At 47.4% G+C, this 20,737-nt stretch overlaps 1 protein-coding gene across 1 annotated transcript in view; it reads right to left on the reverse strand.

The window, feature by feature from the left end:
• LOC115074010 (serine/threonine-protein kinase 17A-like) overlaps window positions 1-17,886 on the reverse strand; it is a 70,220-nt gene extending 52,334 nt beyond the window's left edge. Inside the window, exon 1 of the mRNA XM_029573076.1 lies at window positions 17,233-17,886. Within this exon, the coding sequence (XP_029428936.1) occupies window positions 17,233-17,327 (95 nt within the window). The 5' untranslated portion in view covers window positions 17,328-17,886. The remainder of the gene's footprint in view (window positions 1-17,232) is intronic.
• Window positions 17,887-20,737: the final 2,851 nt, after the last annotated feature.

Consider the following 20,737-nt stretch of genomic DNA (forward strand, 5'->3'; position numbering starts at 1 on the left):
CAGAGAGCCACAAAGAAGGACTAGGGGGCATTCCATGAAGTTAGCAAGTAGCACATTTAAGACTAATCGGAGAAAATTCTTTTTTACTCAATGCACAATAAAGCTCTGGAATTTGTTTGGTTTGGCCTCTGTTGGAAACAGGATGCTGGGCTTGATGGACCCTTGGTCTGACCCAGCATGGCAATTTATGTACTTAAGAATCTGTGGATCAGTATCACTGTGGATAAAGTGTTCTCCATTTGGGAAAAACCTTCAAAAGTATCTTTTTTTTTTTTTTTTTTTAAATGAGAGAGAGTTTTATTCTTCCCAGCTAGGTGCGAATAGTTTTGTGTCCCCATATTGAACAGACTTCTCATTCTCAGCCCAAAGGCCAAGAGATAGTCCTTACCTCATGGCTGAAAGGATCTCAGAAGTGCTGGAGCTCTGCAATCGGCTGTCAAGAAGAGGCACATCCAGCCCAGAAATAGATTGCCCACCTCTTAAACAGGCCGATGCAATACCGTGCATTGGCTGCAGCGCACGTGGGTTGAGCCGATTGGATGCGCGTCCGTAACCCCCCCCGAGGCAAAAACGCATAGGTAATGCATGTGGATGAGGCTATTATCTATCCCCCCCCCAAATGCAAAACAAAACGTGCACCCTATGCGCACCTTTTCACTCGCCAAAATTAACGCCTGCTCCGGAGCAGGCGTTAATTTTGGAGGAGCCCAAAAAGTGTACAGAAAAGCAGAAAATACTGCTCTTCCGTACTTCTTTCCGACTTAATGTCATGGCAATATTAAGTCTGAGGAATTAAAAAAAAAATTAGAGTGGCCTGGAAATAAATAAATAAAAAGCGTGCCAGCAGTCAGGTTAGGAAAAGGGACGCTCAATTAGCGAGCATCCAGTTTCCTAACCCGCTGACAGCCACCTCTCTCCCAGCACCCGCTGCCGAGGCGGCTCTAGGAGCGTGCAGTTTCCCCTGGCATCTCCTTTTTACCGCGGCAGTCCATTTGCATTGGGCACACCCTGGAGAGGTGGAGCGGGAACACCTTAAGGGCGCAGGCGCTCAATCAGGAGCCCCCATTTTAACGTGCGCCAATAATGCATTGGCCTGAAATTATGGCTACTTTCAGCCCAGAATCAGGCTTGGCCACTGCAATCTTCTTTCTTCATGAACATGCAGGGCTAGCCAGTTGTACTAGCCACTTGATTAAATACTCTTTCCATTTCTGGCTAAACAGGAAAGAATTATGCACTTTGTTCTCTTTCTGAGCATTATCCAAGTTTCTCTGGGAAGAGATAAGGCAACCAATGGGAGCTTAAGATGGATATAGGTAGCTTTGATTAGTTGCCTTAAGTGCCTCTACTTTCTAATTGGTCACTATTTCCTTTTTTAAAAGAATTAAATGCATAGCACTAGTCAACAGCAACTCTCTCTCTCTCTACCTCTAAAGCCGGTATAGTTGAGAAATGAGGAAGCATTATAATGCTTTTGATTTCTCTGTTGACCAAAGGCGCATTTATTTGGCTACCTTGAACCCTGCCTCTCTCATCCTACTAGTCACAGCTCCCCTGTTTTGCCACATTCCAGAAGGCTGAGTATGTTCTGGCCAGCGATTCCTGGTAGGACTACAGACTTGCTATTGTGTTTAAGTGCAGGATTACATTTCGGCTCTTCCTCGGCTGGATATTTTTCTTGGCAGGTTTGCTGGAGATAGGAAGGACTGAGTGGGCCTCCATCGGAGACTAGCCATGCCAACGCACGTGCCCTTCAGTGGGCTACCTGTGTGCAGTTCACCTGCTTACACTGTCAGTTCTGTTCCCCTTCTTTTCAAGGATGAGTTTCTCAAGTGCCGGTGACCAGAGGCAGGCATCCAACAATGGCCACGGGGAATTCTTATGGCAACTGACACTGCGCTACCAAAGAAATATTTAGAAATTTAAATTTGAAAAATCAATTTTTTAAAATTGCCTCTTCCATTCTGAGGTTTCAGCAGGCATCCCCATGCAAACCGCTGCTTAGCTAGCAGGCAGGGGCAGATTTACACATCACATGCCCTTAGATGCAGAATCTTCAGCTCTTCCCCCTCTGCTAGCAGAAGGGATTGGGGGGGGGGGGGGGGGGGAGAGGATTGCATGACGAAATGGTATCGAAACAGGAAGAGCCCCTCCCCCTGAATTTGCTTCCCTACTCGCTTTAACTTACTGCTCCCCGCACAGCACAAGCACCCCTAGACACTTATCTACTGCCCCCAATGGAAAAATCCAGCCCCACTAGCAGGAACATTCCATTTACTGCCAGGGTCATAAAAAGCCAATTGCAAGCTTGGTAGATTAGACGTGCAAGTCTAATCCAGGGGGGATTAAGCAACTAAGGTCACTTAGTGCGCAGCAAGGGCAAGAGCGGAACCCAGCTCTGCGCCAGTCACATGGGCAGTACTGTTGTCCCTGCAGTCACGTCTCACCCCACTAACTGCATAACCTCGCTCATTGCGCTTAACCTCCCGGTGTCCCTGCAGTCACGTCTCACCCCACTAACTGCATAACCTCGCTCATTGCGCTTAAGCTCCCGGTGTCCCTGCAGTCACGTCTCACCCCACTAACTGCATAACCTCGCTCATTGCGCTTAAGCTCCCGGTGTCCCTGCAGTCACGTCTCACCCCACTAACTGCATAACCTCGCTCATTGCGCTTAACCTCCCGTGTCTCTGCAGTCACGTCTCACCCCACTAACTGCATAACCTCGCTCATTGCGCTTAAGCTCCCGGTGTCCCTGCAGTCACGTCTCACCCCACAAACTGCATAACCTCGCTCATTGCGCTTAAGCTCCCGGTGTCCCTGCAGTCACATCTCACCCCACTAACTGCATAACCTCGCTCATTGCGCTTAAGCTCCCGGTGTCCCTGCAGTCACGTCTCACCCCACTAACTGCATAACCTCGCTCATTGCGCTTAAGCTCCCGGTGTCCCTGCAGTCACGTCTCACCCCACTAACTGCATAACCTCGCTCATTGCGCTTAAGCTCCCGGTGTCCCTGCAGTCACGTCTCACCCCACTAACTGCATAACCTCGCTCATTGCGCTTAACCTCCCGTGTCTCTGCAGTCACGTCTCACCCCACTAACTGCATAACCTCGCTCATTGCGCTTAACCTCCCGTGTCCCTGCAGTCACGTCTCACCCCACTAACTGCATAACCTCGCTCATTGCGCTTAACCTCCCGTGTCCCTGCAGTCACGTCTCACCCCACTAACTGCATAACCTCGCTCATTGCGCTTAACCTCCCGTGTCCCTGCAGTCACGTCTCACCCCACTAACTGCATAACCTCGCTCATTGCGCTTAAGCTCCCGTGTCTCTGCAGTCACGTCTCACCCCACTAACTGCATAACCTCGCTCATTGCGCTTAAGCTCCCGTGTCTCTGCAGTCACGTCTCACCCCACTAACTGCATAACCTCGCTCATTGCGCTTAAGCTCCCGTGTCCCTGCAGTCACGTCTCACCCCACTAACTGCATAACCTCGCTCATTGCGCTTAAGCTCCCGGTGTCCCTGCAGTCACGTCTCACCCCACTAACTGCATAACCTCGCTCATTGCGCTTAAGCTCCCGGTGTCCCTGCAGTCACGTCTCACCCCACTAACTGCATAACCTCGCTCATTGCGCTTAACCTCCCGGTGTCCCTGCAGTCACGTCTCACCCCACTAACTGCATAACCTCGCTCATTGCGCTTAACCTCCCGGTGTCCCTGCAGTCACGTCTCACCCCACTAACTGCATAACCTCGCTCATTGCGCTTAACCTCCCGGTGTCCCTGCAGTCACGTCTCACCCCACTAACTGCATAACCTCGCTCATTGCGCTTAAGCTCCCGGTGTCCCTGCAGTCACGTCTCACCCCACTAACTGCATAACCTCGCTCATTGCGCTTAACCTCCCGGTGTCCCTGCAGTCACGTCTCACCCCACTAACTGCATAACCTCGCTCATTGCGCTTAACCTCCCGTGTCCCTGCAGTCACGTCTCACCCCACTAACTGCATAACCTCGCTCATTGCGCTTAAGCTCCCGGTGTCCCTGCAGTCACGTCTCACCCCACTAACTGCATAACCTCGCTCATTGCGCTTAAGCTCCCGGTGTCCCTGCAGTCACGTCTCACCCCACTAACTGCATAACCTCGCTCATTGCGCTTAAGCTCCCGGTGTCCCTGCAGTCACGTCTCACCCCACTAACTGCATAACCTCGCTCATTGCGCTTAACCTCCCGTGTCTCTGCAGTCACGTCTCACCCCACTAACTGCATAACCTCGCTCATTGCGCTTAACCTCCCGTGTCTCTGCAGTCACGTCTCACCCCACTAACTGCATAACCTCGCTCATTGCGCTTAACCTCCCGTGTCCCTGCAGTCATGTCTCACCCCACTAACTGCATAACCTCGCTCATTGCGCTTAACCTCCCGGTGTCCCTGCAGTCATGTCTCACCCCACTAACTGCATAACCTCGCTCATTGCGCTTAACCTCCCGTGTCCCTGCAGTCATGTCTCACCCCACTAACTGCATAACCTCGCTCATTGCGCTTAACCTCCCGGTGTCCCTGCAGTCATGTCTCACCCCACTAACTGCATAACCTCGCTCATTGCGCTTAACCTCCCGGTGTCCCTGCAGTCATGTCTCACCCCACTAGCGGGCCGATACAGAAAACTTCGCTGGAGAGCGGGCGAGTGCCCACTCTCCTGTGCGCGCGATTCAGGAGGGAACAACATGCAAATGAGGGCCCACGGTAAAAGGAGGCGCTAGGGACACTAGCGCATCCCTAGCGCCTCCTTTTTGACAGAAACGGCGGCTGTCAGCGGGTTTGACAGCAGACGCTCAATTTTACCAGCGTCGGTTCTCGAACCCACTGACAGCTACGGGTTCGTAAAACGGACGCCGGCTAAATTGAGCGTCCGTCTTCCGACCCACGGGCAGATTTATAATTTTGGGGCCTCCAACTTAATGCTTTCCTGTACACTTTCCTGGTGTCGGCCGAAATTAACGCCAGCCTTTGGGCAGGTGTTAATTTCTGAGAGTAAAATGTGCGGCTTGGCTACACATTTTACTTTCTGTATCACGCGGGAATAACTAATAGGGCCATCAACATGCATTTGCATGTTGCGGGCGCTATTAGTTTCAGAGGGGGCGGGGTTGGCCGCGCGTTTCCGACACGCTATTACCCCTTACTTTATAAGGGGTAAAAATAGTGCATCGAAAACGTGCGGCCAAACGCGGGTGGAGTGCACTGTACTGTATTGGCCTGTAACTGCATAACCTCGCTCGTCTCGCTTAACCTCCCGGTGTCCCTGCCGTCATGTCTCACTCTCACCCCACTAACTGCATAACCTCACTCGTCTCACTTATCCTCCCAGTGTCCCCTGGTTCCTGCTGCCTTATCTAAGGGGAAAGGTCTGTTTTTTTGAAGAGCATATCCTCTTAAACCTGATACATCAGAACCAGAGATGGTTGCTCAGTCTCAGATTTTATTGACACATGAAAGCTGCTCGGGCACAGATGATGTAACTCCCCCCCTCCCTGTTTGCCTTTTTCACATGAAAGTAATTTTTTACATTGTTGTGGTCAACTACTGATGAGCATTACCTACAAAGGAATATGCCCCCACGCAATGCTGAAGCGATTAACCCTGGCCAGCTGGCAAGGGGGTACATTACAGCAATGTCATTCCTAGCTAAAAAGCTTTTTCTTTTTTAATCAAACACACCCGCCTTTAATGTGGTAGCAACTAAAACCCCTTCCCTAGCTCCTTCCCAATCACTAATGTTCACAGGAATCCAGGCCTAACCAATTTCACCAAATGAGTATCATACAGGGCCATAAGGGTGGATGAGAGGGGCAGCTGCATAGGATGACTGAGATGCAAGTTCAAACCAACCCAAAAAAAAAAAAAAGCCAAGAAGTGTGCTCCTACCATCTGGGTTAGGGAAGAGAGGAGCCAAGGACCAGGGTGAGGGCAGGGCAGGGCACAAATACATTTGCCCATTCTGGACATTGAAATGCCTAGCCACAGCTCTGGTATCAGATTCACTGGGGTAGATTTTAAAAGAAGCGCGATCAGCCTACTTTTGCTTGCGCATCAGACTCAAGCAAAAGTACGCTGGATTTTAGTAGATACGCGCGGAGCCGCGCGTATCCACTAAAATCCTGGATCGGCGCGCGCAAGGCTATCGATTTTGTATAGCCTGCGCGCGCCGAGCCGCGCTGCCTCCCCCCGTTCCCTCCAAGGCCGCGCCGAAATCGGAGCGGCCTCGGAGGGAACTTTCCTTTGCCCTCCCCTCACCTTCCCCTCCCTTCCCCTACCTAACCCACCCACCCGGCCCTATCTACACCCCCCCCTTACCTTTGTCGGGGGATTTACGCCTCCCGGAGGGAGACGTAAATCCCCGCGCGCCAGCGGGCCTGCTGCGCGCCGGCCGCGACCTGGGGGCGGGTACGGAGGGCCGCGGCCACTCCCCCGGGCCGTAGCCACGCCCCGTACCCGCCCCCAAAACGCTGCCGACACGCCCCCGGAACGCCGCGCCGACCGGGCCCGCCCCCCGACACGCCCCCGACACGCCCCCCTCCGAGAACCCCGGGACTTACGTGAGTCCCGGGGCTCTGCGCGCGCCGGGAGGCCTATGTAAAATAGGCTTCCCGGCGCGCAGGGCCCTGCTCGCCTAAATCCGCCCGGTTTTGGGCGGATTTAGGCGAGCAGGGCTCTGAAAATCTACCCCACTGTGCGCATGGTGCTGGGGGCAGGACGGCCGGGATTAGGCACATCAGTGTTCCAGTCGGAATTACTTAATCCAGTCCCACTGGAAACAGAGTCCAAAATTAAATGAGCAAGTCTGGAGCAGACCTTCAGATCCCAGCAACGTGCCTTTTAATCCACCTTGGGGAGGACACATTCCAGAAGGATCTAGCTGGGTAAAATTAAGGAGTTACCCGGCTAGATCCACTGTACACTTAATTTTCAAACAAACATACTTGTGCATTTTCCAGCCCACAGTCTGCCCTCAGAACTAACAAATGCCTGGCTGCAGGTATTTTTGTACCCACATACCTATTAAATTATCAAGAAAAAAAAAAAATCCAATAACCACCCAGGTGGGGAGGGGATTACTTAAAATATCTAATCCAGGGGTGCAACCACCTCCCAGTAACACCTGGATTAAATGTGAAATCCAGTGTCCTATTCAGGTGGCAGCGAGGATGTGAAGTGGACGCACATTTGCTACAATATTCAAAGCACATGTGTGTAATTCCCTTATGAGAGGCTTCTAAGAAAACTAAAAAGTCATGGGATAGGAGGCGATGTCCTTTCGTGGATTACAAACTGGTTAAAAGATAGGAAAAAGAGAGTAGGATTAAATGGTCAATTTTCTCATTGGAAAAGGGTAAACAGTGGAGTGCCTCAGGGATCTGTACTTGGACCAGTGCTTTTCAATATATTTATAAATGATCTGGAAAGGAATATGATGAGTGAGGTTTTCAAATTTGCAGATGATTCAAAATTATTCAGCGTAGTTAAGTCACAAGCAGATTGTGATACATTACAGGAGGACCTTGCAAGACTGGAAGATTGGGCATCCAAATGGCAGATGAAATTTAATGTGGACAAGTGCAAGGTGTTGCATATAGGGAAAAATAACCCTTGCTGTAGTTACACGATGTTAGGTTCCATATTAGGAACGACACCCAGGAAAAAGATCTAGGCATCATAGTGGATAATACATTGAAATCGTCGGTTCAGTGTGCTGCAGCAGTCAAAAAAGCAAACAATGTTAGGAATTATTAGGAAGGGAATGGTTACTAAAACGGAAAATGTCTATGCCTCTGTATCGCTCCATGGAGAGACGGCACCTTGAATATTGTGTACAATTCTGGTCGCCGCATCTCAAAAAAAGACATAGTTGCAATGGAGAAGGTACAGAGAAGGGCAACCAAAATGATAAAGGGGATGGAACAGCTCCCCTATGAGGAAAGGCTGAAGAGGTTAGAGCTGTTCAGCCTGGAGAAGAGACGGCTGAGGGGGGATATGATAGAGATCTTTAAAATCATGAGAGGCATTGAACGAGTAGATGTGACTCAGTTATTTACACTTTCGAATAATAGAAGGACTAGGGGGCATTCCATGAAGTTAGCAAAGTAGCACATTTAAGACTAATCGGAGAAAATTATTTTTCACTCAATGCACAATAAAGCTCTGGAATTTGTTGCCAGAGGATGTGGTTAGTGCAGTTACTGTAGCTGGATTCAGAAAGGTTTGGATAAGTTCTTGGAGGAGAAGTCCATTAACTGCTATTAATCAAGTCGACTTAGGGAATAGTCACTGCTATTATTTGCATCAGTAGCATGGGATCTGCTTAGTGTTTGGGTAATTGCCAGGTTCTTATGGCCTGGTTTGGTCTCTGTTGGAAACAGGATGCTGGGCTTGATGGACCCTTGGTCTGACCCAGCATGGCATGTTCTTATTCAGACAAACACAAGGCATGACAACTGGCACTGGGATACAGAACCTTTCACCTAAGCATCACTGTTGAAATGCCCAAAAACAAGATGCACAAACCAGGAAAAGCAGCCCTATTAAAATGAGATATGGTGCCCCTAAATAAACTATCCTGTCTTTCTTCCCAGAAACCCTTGGTAAGCCAGTACCTTTTGATGCCTCCTAGGTGGTCACATCATCTTGGGTCAGTAGCCCCAACTGGTCACTAGATGGAAAAACCCGAACTACTGTCAAGTGCTTGAGAACAAAAACAAAAAAAAAACAAAAACCAAAAACCACACACATGTGAGTGAGCAAATCTCTTCACAATGCAACCCAAGGAAATACAGCGCAGAAAGACCGGCTCAGAATAGACACCGTGTCACTCATAAATTGGGTCTCTTTAAAGATGGCATAACGTGTTTGTGACTTTGTGCCACCGCTCCTTCTCTCACCATCCATAGTAGAAAACATCACCATGCTCTTACAGATTGAATAGATACAATCCAAATCCTGGCTGGCAAGCTACCGACCAGGCATCGATTCCAGATGCCATCCAGCTCAAATCGTAATGCTAAGATTCACCCAAAGTTGCTCTAACATCTGGCCTTCAACTCATGTTGGGTTTGCCCTACCTACTTTTAACCAACAAGGGAAAGCAATCCAGACCCCATATGTACTACTATTATCAATTGTTTTTATAACATTACTAGTTGTGTACAGAGCTGTACAAATATACAGAAGAGATTGTCGGCTCCGTGGAGCAGACTGTATAAATAAGGCAAATAAGATATTTCTAAGCTAACACACCATTTTTATCCTACTTTCCAAAGGAAAGCAGAACTCATGCAAGTCGATACAGTATGGTGTGCTCAGCCGAGCGCACCGTTTAGCATGCAACCGTCCGCGCATTTTCCACGCACGTCCATTACCCCTTATACCAAAAGGGCAGGCGTTACTTTCTGAGCAACCCGGAAAAGTGTACAGAAAAGCAGAAAATAACGTGTATTTGTATACCTGCCAACTTAATATCCTAGCGATATTAAGTCAGAAGAGCCAAAAATTAAAAAAATAAAACAAAACAAAAAAAATGCCCGCTGGTCAGCGGTTAGCAAAACGGATGCTCAATTTTACCGGTGTCCTTTTTCCTAACCCGTGGCAGTCAGTGGGTTCAGAAACAGACGCCAGTAAAATTGAGCATCGGTTGTCAGATCTGCTGACAGCCTCCTCTACGCTAATAAAGGAGGCACTAGGGATGCACTATTGTCCCTAGTGCCTCCTTATTAGCGCAACCCCTCATTTAAATACTGAATCACGCACCCAGGAGAGTTGGCTGAGTGTGCACTCAACACGGAGTGCCTGTTCTCTTTCTGTATCGGCCCAATGGAGAGGTTATGTATGAGTGTTCAATAACTTTTACTTTTGGTGCCCTGTCCTCTCTAAATTTGCAGGACATCCCATTGGATTCTGATGGGTAATTTGTGTGTGCATCCCAGAGAGCAGGGCCTGTTAGCGTGCATGGAACATCTTGTTTCATTTTATGATGTCCCAATGTACACAAAAAGGGCCAACATCATTCCCCTGGTATAGTACTGAAAGAGTTTCTAAGAAAAAAAAGGAAAAAGTCATTAACACTGCCTGTAATCTGGCAGAGTTTATTTTGTTACTCATTCAACCAACTCATTGATAAAGCCACATGAGAGAAAAGCTACAGATGAATACGGGTCAAGGTGGAAGCTACCAAGTGCAGAATAGGGGTGTGCACAGGAAAAGTTGCATCAATTTCATTTTTTTGTTGTAGTTTTGAATTTCATTTTTTCATTACTTATGCATGTAAAATGTGTTTTTATGTGCGCAAGCATTTTGTGTGTGTAAGGCAGGGGTCAGGAACCTATGGCTCTTTTGATGGCTGCATCTGGCTCGCAGACAAATCTTTAATAAAAAAGTAAAAATCTAACAAAACCCCCCACCCTCCTGACACCCCCCAAGACCTCCAAAATTAATTTACTACAACCCCCACCCTCCTGACCCCCTCCCCCCCAAGACCTGCCAAAAGTCCCTGGTAGTCCAGCGGGGGTCCAGGAGCGGTCTGGGAGCAATCTCCTGGACTTGGGCTGTTGGCTGCCAGTAGTCAAAATGGCGCTGACAGCCTTTTGCCCTCACTATGTCACTGGGGTCGACTAATGGCGGCAGTAGCCCCTGTGACATAGTAAGGGCAAAGGGCCGTCGGCTGCTAGTAATCAAATTGGCATCGATGGCCCTTTGTCCTTACTATGTCACAGGGGCTAGCGCCGCCATTGGTCGACCCCAGTGACATAATGAGGGCAAAGGGCCGTCGGCGCCATTTTGACTACTGGCAGCCGACAGCCCAAGTCCAAGAGATCGCTCCCGGACCCCCGCTGGACCACCAGGGACTTTTGGCAGGTCTTGGGGGGTCAGGAGGGTGGGGGGTTTTTGTTAGATTTTTACTTTTTTATTAAAGATTTGTCTGCGAGCCCTGGACACCCGCTGGATCACCAGGTACTTTTGGCAGGTCTTGGGGGGGGGGGGGTGTTAGGAGGATGGGGGGTTGTAGTAAATTAATTTGGCAGGTCTTGGGGGCGTGAGGAGAGTAGGGGGTTGTAGTTAGTATGGCTCTCACGGAATTACATTTTAAAATATGTGGCGTTCATGGCTCTCTTAGCCAAAAAGGTTCCCGACCCCTGGTGTAAGGTAACGAAACAAAAACGAATGCACAGCCTTAGTGCGGAATAAGTCTTACTTGCACTGTAAAAAAAAATGCACACACTGGATTCCTCTTGTACACAGAGCTGGGTCTTTGAGAAAAAGGGGCATCCATCCAGACTGTGTACATCATTATTTGCTTGTAATTGAATATAAAACAGTTCCTCCTTATAAAAAAACAGACACTGGGAGCTCAAATCTGTGTGCATTGTGGCAGAACTTACAACAATTCCTACTGTCAAAAGTGAAGGGTAAAATTCTGCACTGCTTCTGCCTCCCTAAAAGAAAAGCAACAGATGCATCTAAACCAGTGGTCCCCAACCCTGTCCTGGGGACCCCCCAGCCAGTCGGGTTTTCAGGATATCCACAATGAATATGCATGAGAGAAAATTTGCATGTTATGGAGGCAGTGCATGCAGACTTTCTCTCATGCATATTCATTGTGGATATCCTGAAAACCCGACTGGCTGGTGGGCCTGCCTGATCTAAACCACCCAATGCAGCCCTTCCTGCAAGCCTAAGCTAAAAGAAGCAGTTTCAGGAAGTGGACACCATCCAATGCCCTGTAAAGTCTCTTACCCCTTCCTCAAGCCTGAGCCATTCTTTGGCGATGCAGAAGACGACTGGTTGAGCTTCTCTATTCATTGTCACCAAGCAGCGACAGAGCATTAAAGATAAATTGTTAATCACATCTATAAGAAAGAAAGTAAAGCGTAGAGGTTTACCGCCAGGCCCATCCCCACCTATTGTGATACTACAAACCCAACTTGTATCTCTGGGCTTTATTTTGGCTTCCACATCACCAAAGATCATCTGTGCTTGTCCCAGGCTCTCTTGAGTTCTGCTGCTGGTTCTTCTCCGCCACCTCTCCTGGGAGGCCACTGCACGCAATCACTGCCCTTTCTGTGTAGAACGGTTTCCCCACAGCCTTATAGCAAGACTTTTTTCCCCACAGGAAGAGACAGCCTGTGCATTATTTATATACCTTGCCAGGTAGTTGATAATTCATCCTCTGGCTCTCTACAAGTCTTGCATGGATGAGGCTAAAATACAGGACAAGTACCAAATTATATTCTATGTTAAATCTGCATTTGGCATTGTGACCCAAGCATCAGCTTCTCTGGACAGGAAAGAGAGGGGCAAGGCTTTGAAGGCGTTAACTGAATGCACTCACAACCCTCAGATCTTGGCCTCTAAGCCTGTCTAACCTACTGCAGGGTCATGGCGAAGCCCTGTGAGAGATTTGTGGGATATATGGAGATGTGATTTTTGCTTGGAATTTGTGGAATGAGTCAAGACCGGAAGAGATAAGGGGGGGGGGAAGGGGGAGATTATTTCTCCCTCCCCCCCCCCCCCCCTTCCATTCTCCAGACAGGAAGAGCGAGCCATCTCGGCTCCCTGCCAAGGTCATGGTGGGAAACCTTGATGACAAGTTACAGGGCTGCTGCTGTCTGGCAAAAAGAAAAAGCACAGAGAAAGCTCTTCCTCCCTTCCCACCCAGTTATTTAACCCTTTCTACTCTGGGCAGCAAGGGGCAAGAACACCACCTGAGAGATAACACAGGAAAACTGAAGCTGGGCCCATCTAAATTCAGAAATTTCAATATATTATGCACACCAGCTGGCTGATTGCCCACATATTTGTGTGGTTTGCTCTTAAAAGGTGTGAGCACAAAAACATGCACTGAAAAGAGTTAATGCCTGATACTGTACGCCAATGACATGCAAATGCACCCAGAGTTTAGTTTAAAAACAAAAGCGCACTAACACAACCATGTGTGTACAAACATGCGCTCAGCTTACTACTCCTTACTGTGCGCATCAAATAGGTGTTGTGCCCCTAAAAGCCTGTTGTGAATTCTGGAAGGGCTCTGCAACAGGATGGCCATCATCTGCAGGGCTCCACTCTCTCTTCTTGGTCATTGGATGCCTCCCATTTGCAGGGCAGGTGCTGGTCAAAATGGCATCCCAGGCAAGGATTGTTTTTGACACCCCAGTTCCCTTTTAGCTCACACGCTCACCCACCAACTACAAAAGGCTGACACGGCACCCCCATAATCCCCTGGCTTGGCACCCAGGACAGTCACCTTTCATGTCCACCCCTTGACGCAGCCCTGCCTGTTTGTCCCAGTGGCAGAGGGGCCGATGCAATAAGGAGAGTTCAGCGAGTGTGTGCAGTTTAGTTGTGCATAGAATTTTGTGTGTGCAAACTTTGCTGCAGATGCGGAGTTCTCTGCACAGATTAGCACCCTCTCATGCAAATCCCATGCTAATGATAGCATTGGCTATTATCCCCCAAGGCAGAGAGGTGCGCTGGCTTACCTCATGTTTTCTTAGCACTGGAAACTTAACTCCTAGCTCGAGGTGGAGTTAAAGTTTCCAGGGCTAATGTTAGTCCATGGGCAGAAGCTAGAGTTCTGCTGCCAGGACCTGTAGTTGGGATTTTCTGCACAGAAAAAACCAGTTTATGTGCACAAATCATGGTTTTATGCACACTAAACATTTCTTTAAACATTTTCAGGTTTGTGCGTATTTAACTCCCAGTGCATTAGCATATCAATAGCTTATTTATTTATTTGTATTTGTTACCTGCCTTTTTTGATACAAAATTCACCCATAGTGCTTTTCAATATATTAGAAAATAGCACCATATGAGCACAGGTCATTTGCAGCTTTACAATATGAACGTGTATAACGTTGGGAATTAAAAAGATTTTTAGCATGCGTTTTAAGAAACTGCACATTGAAGTTCACTGCACAGCTTTAATGCTCAGCTTATTACATGGCCCCAGAATTTGGCTGCACCACTAACTCAGCCAGTGGGTGGGGGGGGGATCCTTTCCATTCACTGATATTAATTTCACTACACTTGCAGTCCTGTTCCTGTCCCCCAACATGTGCCTAAAGTCAGGGAGGAATCAATGTCTCCCACCACAATTCTCTTCCCTAGGCTAGCTCGGATAGGATGTCCACACAGCCCCACATTTTAACAGGTTCACCCAGGCCTGGATTTACCCCACTGCATGCTGGGAAATGTACAGTCCGATGTCCAAGGAAAGCAGGAGATAACAGCTCCACATGTGAAACATCAGAACCTGTCACTTCTGATCCCCGACCCACCAGAACTTGGGTCTAACTGCTCACAAACAGCACTTGTGCAGGATTAGATTCCTAGTGGGTACTTGTGACCTGAATTGGCCACTGTAGGAGACAGGATGCTGGGCTTGATGGCCCTTTGGTCTGACCCAGTATGGAAGTTCTTTTGTGGGAATAAATTCCAAAGCAACCGTTGTGATCATTAGTATGCATGTTTTTCTCAGGACCGAGGAGGGTTGGGTAGTCCCTGCCCAGCTGAGCTGACTTCCTGATGAGTGGTTTTGAAAGACTCAAAAATGGACAAATATAGCATTGAGTCAGAGTATGGTGCCCAGCAGGACTTCTTTAATTCAGCTTCTTCTTCCTACTCACTCAGTTTTATACCTTTTTTTTTTTTTTTTTAAACACCTTGTCTCTCTCTCACCTCCCCTCCTCCTTCCCTCGGTGTGTCTCTTTCCGGGCTTTGTTGCTTTCCTTGGCAACATTTCTATAGCGTTAACAATAAGAACTGGAGTGAAAGCAGGTGGGGATGGGAAGAAGATAAAGCAGAGATGCTTCTTATACTAAAGCAGAAGAAACACCCTTGCTCCCTCTTCACAGCCCCCCCCCCCCCCACTCCAGAGGTGAAGCGGCTATAAAAAGCTACTTTTAAGCAAGGATACCATTCAGCGTAAGGTCATCAGCAGCCTTTAGGCGTGTGATGTGTACACCATCTATTAAACCAAGCACACGATTTGTGCTGGGAGAGCTCCGTCTCTGCTGATAGAAACCTGTGTCTCAAGGGTTGTGAAGCAGTCATGTCCTCTCCCCCGTGTACTGCTGTCCTCAGTTATGTTTGGCATACATCATCCACAAATAAAAAAAGATGCTCATGCAGCCATCTCTGGGGTGGAGGGTTTGGCAGCCTATTTCTAGCATCTGGGCTACATAAAAGCTTCCTAACAAGCTACAAGGAACAATATTATTAGTGGGTTTTTCTTCGGACCTAGCAGTTTCTGTCTGCTCTTTTGGGCTTCCAGCTCAGTCAGAACCAGGGGTGGGATCTGGTGCTATTAGCCCTTCATTCACAACCACCCAGGGGATTTCTCCCCTCTTTTAAAATCCCTCCCATCTTGCTTTAGCTCAGTGCAGCCACAGTCCTCAGCTGGGGGCCACCTAGCAGTGCTCCTTTCAGAACCCTGTCATCATGGGTCCTAAACCTGGCCACCAGGTGTCACCGTTGCACAAGGACTATGACTCCCTCCTCTTCAGGGGCAGCCAACTCGCCCTTGCCCTGCCCACTTGGGAGGTGGGGTGGAGGGCCAGCATGAAGATCGGAGCGGGGAGATCAAACCCAGGTCCCTCTGCTCTGAGCTGGCCCAAGGATTGCTATTAGCCAATGATATTTGGTAAGCTCAGGCACAGGTTTAAAAAAAAAATAAATAAAAAGAATGGCCCAAGGTCACCCAATCCATGGCAGTGTGGAGGATTAGAACCCAGACAAGAGGAGGCAAAGTGAGGAGCCCAAGGTTACAGAGAAGGTGGGTGGCAGAGCCATGTTTACAGCCGAGGCACAGGGAGACAAAGTGACTCGCTCAGGATCACACAAAGCGGGTCTGTGATGAAGAAAGAGGTTGAACTTGCATCCTAGGAGGCCACCAGACCACACCTCAGGCTGGAAAGAATTTTATTTGTTTTCCTGCCTTTATTTTCAGGAAGAGGAGGGCACTCCCTTCACTCTGCACCAAAAATTTAAAAAAAAAAAAAAAATACCCACCCAATCCATCCCAGTAAATAACATAGCAAACTAATCTGCTGTGGTATTAGGAATCCTCAAAATCTCCCCCTCTACCTGTCACCTAAGGAATACAACAGGAAGCCCTGCTAGTGCATACAATACTCCCTGACACAGCCTTTGAAAGCCATCCCGGGCTGCAGGGAAGTACCCACAGGCATCTCTGAAGCAGCGGGAGATCGGGTGACAGCTACATTATTTGGCTATGAGCAACACTAGGCACTAGCCCATTTGGGCCACCTTAGAGCTGCAGGAGAAGAAATATAAAGCTGGGGGAGGGAGGGCCACCAGCACCAGTGCCCCTACCCAAGTCTGAGGGTCCCTTGCTGAAAAGCTCTCTTTCATGGTCTGCTTAGAAGGTTATATGAGGAACTGGCTTAAAAGAACATATACATTCTTCCAAATAAATGCACAGGCCCCAGGTGTCCGTCCCTCCGGCTACTGTGCAGAGCAAGAGGCTTCAGGAGTTAGCTGCAGAGCATGTTTAGCCTGCACAAAACTCCTTACTAAAAAGGTATATTTTTTTGTCTTGATTGATTTTCAGATTTATTTTTTTTTGGAGCTGCTGGTTTATGGTGCTTCAGCTGCTAAAAAAAATAAAAATAAAAATCAGTTTGACCAGTTAAAAAATCTATCCACATTTAGCATGGCAGGGATAAGCAATGCTTCTGCATACCAAGAACAAACACTTCTGGAATTTATGTCCAGATTTTCTTTTTTTCTTTATATATTTTGTACTTTGAGTTTGTGCTGTTGGTCTCTTTCTTTCCATGCACAGCAGCCTGGTAAAAAAAAAAAAAAAACCAAAACAACTGGATGCAACCCAGCACCTCTGATCCTGGAAAGCAGAAGCGCATTGCATCCCCTATCAATAAAGCGACTTAACTCACGAACGGGTCTCTGCCTATATACAAGGAGGTGTAGCTTATATATTCTGCCTTGCAGCCAGGTAATTGCTAGGAGTATTTACTTAACACATTTTCTTTTGATCGTAGTATCTTGTTAAAGGAAAAAATATCTTGCAAGCTTAAGAACCGTCAATATGTTTTCCTTAATAATTAGCATTATAAAAACTAGAACAAACAGATGATGGCCACGGAGAGGCTTAAGAGGATCCCTCTTTCCCCCTTTCATCTCGGGGCCATGCCCTTACCTGCCCAGCTCTTTGCCCACCAGGCTGTAGTTGCTGCTGAAGGGGTCGGTCCGTATTCGGGTCTGGGCACTGGTGACCATCCCGTTCCTGTTCATCGTAAACTGCGGCCAGGCAAATCAATCCAGAGAAGTGCTGGCCACCTCTCCACAAAAATAAATAAAAATAAAGAAAGGGGGGAACCTCTACAGGAGCCTCCACTGATTCGGCAGGGAGCGAGGAGCCTTGCTTCTTTCAATGAGAATTAACAGGAAATTAAATTATATTTTTAAAAATTATTTTTTCTTTTGTTGCTAGACTAACAAATAAAAAAAACAACAAAACCTATTTTAGCTGATAAGAAATCCGTTTAATCCAGCTCCGGATGATAGCAATTGTAAATGGCTTTTTTTTTTCTCTCCTCCCTTGATCCAAATTAGCAGCCGCTCACACCAGTCCCAGCTGCGCGTCTGAGGAACCGGCAAGTTGCAGCCCAGCTGTTTGCTATTCTCGGCTTAGATCGCAAGGGGAGCAAACGTGGGCTCGCCCAGATCTAGGCGAACTTTTGCAAGATCTGACCGCTGCGGGACTCCAAAACCCCTGCTTTGCCCTTTTTATGTTTTGTTTTGTTTTTTGGGTACTCTCTCTCTCTCTCTCCTCTCCCTGCCTCCGTCTGGCTCTCTCGGTACAAAGCGATCGCTTTAATAACAGGTTCCTGACATCAAAACTCTGGGAACCAATGGCCGAGTGACAACTTCTGACGGGCTCCCCCTGGAGGACGCCGGCTGTCATTGCTGCTGCCTGTTCAGTCCCCCGCCCCCTGCCGTGTACCCTTCCCACAAGCAGCAGTCTGTCTGTCCGTCCCACGGAAAAGCCCCCAAGCAAAGCAGTCCCGGAAAGGAATGGATATGAAATGAACTGGTGTGTCGATGTTTTGCCTACAGGCACTGTGCTTCCAAATGTTATTGGGATGGGAGCAGAAAGTATTCCCCCTTTAATAAGATCTCCTCTGTCCTAGGCATATTAATCCATGTCAGAGCTTTTAAGTCTACAACACAAGCACAGGGTTAAATGGAGAGCTGGCTTTTGGATTTCAAGAGATTTCTAAACTTCACAATTGTTTTCTTTGAAGTGTAAAATGAGTTTTCTATTTTAGTCTGCAGAGAATTAATTAGTCAACGTTCTTCGGTGTGTGTGTGTGTTTTCTCTTTTCTTTGGGTCATTATAATAAATAATAGCTTCTTTGAACCAAACTGACTGCAATAAAGTGAGCAAGCAGGAACAGGGCAGGAATGAGCTCTGCATGCCCCAAACTTGTGAGGGGCATCCATTTAAATTGCAAGGCAGATGCTGTACCTCTCTGTAAGGCATCACCATTGCCACCCTTTCATAGCAATCTTCTGGTCACCTTGAAAGAAACATCTTTATAACTGGACAGCTTTTCTTTCAGACCTGAGAAGCGCTGCAGGGAACGGAGAGCATCAGCATGAATAAAATCAGTAGAGTCATACATATGTTTTTATGATGCAGCGGTGACTCAGGAGGCTGCTATTTCACATTGGCTAAGCAGACTGCAGAACAGATGCAGCAGGCTTAGTATAAATTGTCGAAATGACAACCAGCAAATGACACTGTGACATCGAGTGACTCTTCTCTAGCAGGAGATCAGTTACCTCTCTGCCATGTCTCTGCTATTCTCAAAACTCCTTGAAAGGCAATAGGTTTTGTGGAATTATGTGGCAGTCCAGATAATTCACTGTTCTCAGCTTTGCTCTTGGTGATGGCCAAAGGAAGAAAATCCTAGGTTGGTGGTGTCCACTCCAGTGCCTACTCTCATGCCCTGCCAATGGGTCAGGCTTTCAAGATAAGCAAACTATACACATGAACCTGGTTCTCAGACTACCTGTATACCAATATATAGAGGAGTATCCTGATTAGAGCAGCAAGCTATAAATCAAGAAAACCAGGGTTTAGATCCCACTAACGCTCCTCGAGACCTTGGGCAAATCACTTTACTCTCCATTGCCTCAGGTACAAACTTAGGGCCAGACTCATTAAGGGTTTTCTCCCATTTTGTGTCTATGGGAAAAACTCTTAGTGAATTAGGTTTTTAGATTGTAAACCCTCTGGGGATAGGGAAATACCTACAGTACCCGAATGCACTGGAAGCAGAATACATTCGGGTACTGTAGGTATATATATATCATTTATTTATTTATTTATTTATTTATTTACGACTTTTTCTATACCGGAGATCATGTACATATCGCTTCGGTTTACATATAACCAGATATTACCAAATATATGGTGTACATTGAAAATTAACAATAAACAGCAATTAATAAATAGGTATACATTAAACATGGAGTATTATGTATTTGAAACATAAAATATGTACAGTGAACTATTAATAAATAATAAGTAGGGTATACATTGAACCTGGTGTATTATGCAAGTAAGCATAAAATGTATGGTGCAGTATATGTGGAAAGGTAATTTATTGATGGCGTGCGAGTTTAAGTGAAGGCTTCGGTAAAGAGCCAGGTCTTCAAATTCTTCTTGAATGTCCGCAGGCATGGTTCTAAGTGCAGTTCCGATGGAAGATTGTTCCAGTGAATAGGGCCGGCTATCGAGAAGGCGCGTTTCTTCATTGACGACTTGGCAGGGGGTACATAAAGGGTGCCTAGATACGATGTTCTAATGGGTCTGGATGCTGCATGAGATCAGAGAGGGCAATTCAGTTCAAGTGTGGTTTGTGAGTGGATAGTTTTGTGTATCATAGTTAGCACTTTGTATACAATTCTGAACTTTATGGGGAGCCAGTGTAGGCTCTTGAGTATAGGGGTGATGTGTTCACCTCTGCCGGTATTGGTTAGGATCCTGGCTGCGGAGTTCTGTAGCATTTGTAATGGCTTTGTAGTGACCGCTGGTAAGCCGATTAGAATGGAGTTGCAATAGTCGATTTTTGAAAATAGGATAGATTGGAGAACTGTACGGAAGTCCTGGAAATGGAGGAGAGGTTTCAAGTTTTTTAGTATATGTAGTTTGTGATAACATTCTTTTTTCATTCTTTTATCATCTAGTGAATATTCACTGTACACTACAAACCTTGGTGGCTGTGTGGATTACAACAAAGCATGGTAGTAAGACATAGAATGTGGCCCAGGTGTCATTGGCTAGAGTATGAGTCATGTAAGAAACAAGAAGGCATGGCCTACTGGTGGAGGAGATGGAGACCACCCTCAATGGAAACGTTTTTGGGCATGCCTGGGACAGATATGGAGGACAGTGGTGGGAAAGACAGGTAAAAGACGATGTGATGGGAAGGGGAGATGGTGTGGAACTGCATATGGGAATTTATATAGGCATCTTATCCACAGTGGGCAAATCTCAACTGGGCAGAGTGGCTGAGCCATTTTTGCTGTTTTACGATGAAACCAGACTTGTTGGTGACTCGAGGGCCAGTGCTGAGAGAGATCTGGACGTGTCGCACTTTATAGGCAAGGGGACACAACTGGGGACACAAACA

The sequence above is a fragment of the Rhinatrema bivittatum genome, chromosome 12, assembly GCF_901001135.1.
Source record: "Rhinatrema bivittatum chromosome 12, aRhiBiv1.1, whole genome shotgun sequence".
Classification (NCBI taxonomy): Eukaryota; Metazoa; Chordata; class Amphibia; order Gymnophiona; family Rhinatrematidae; genus Rhinatrema; species Rhinatrema bivittatum.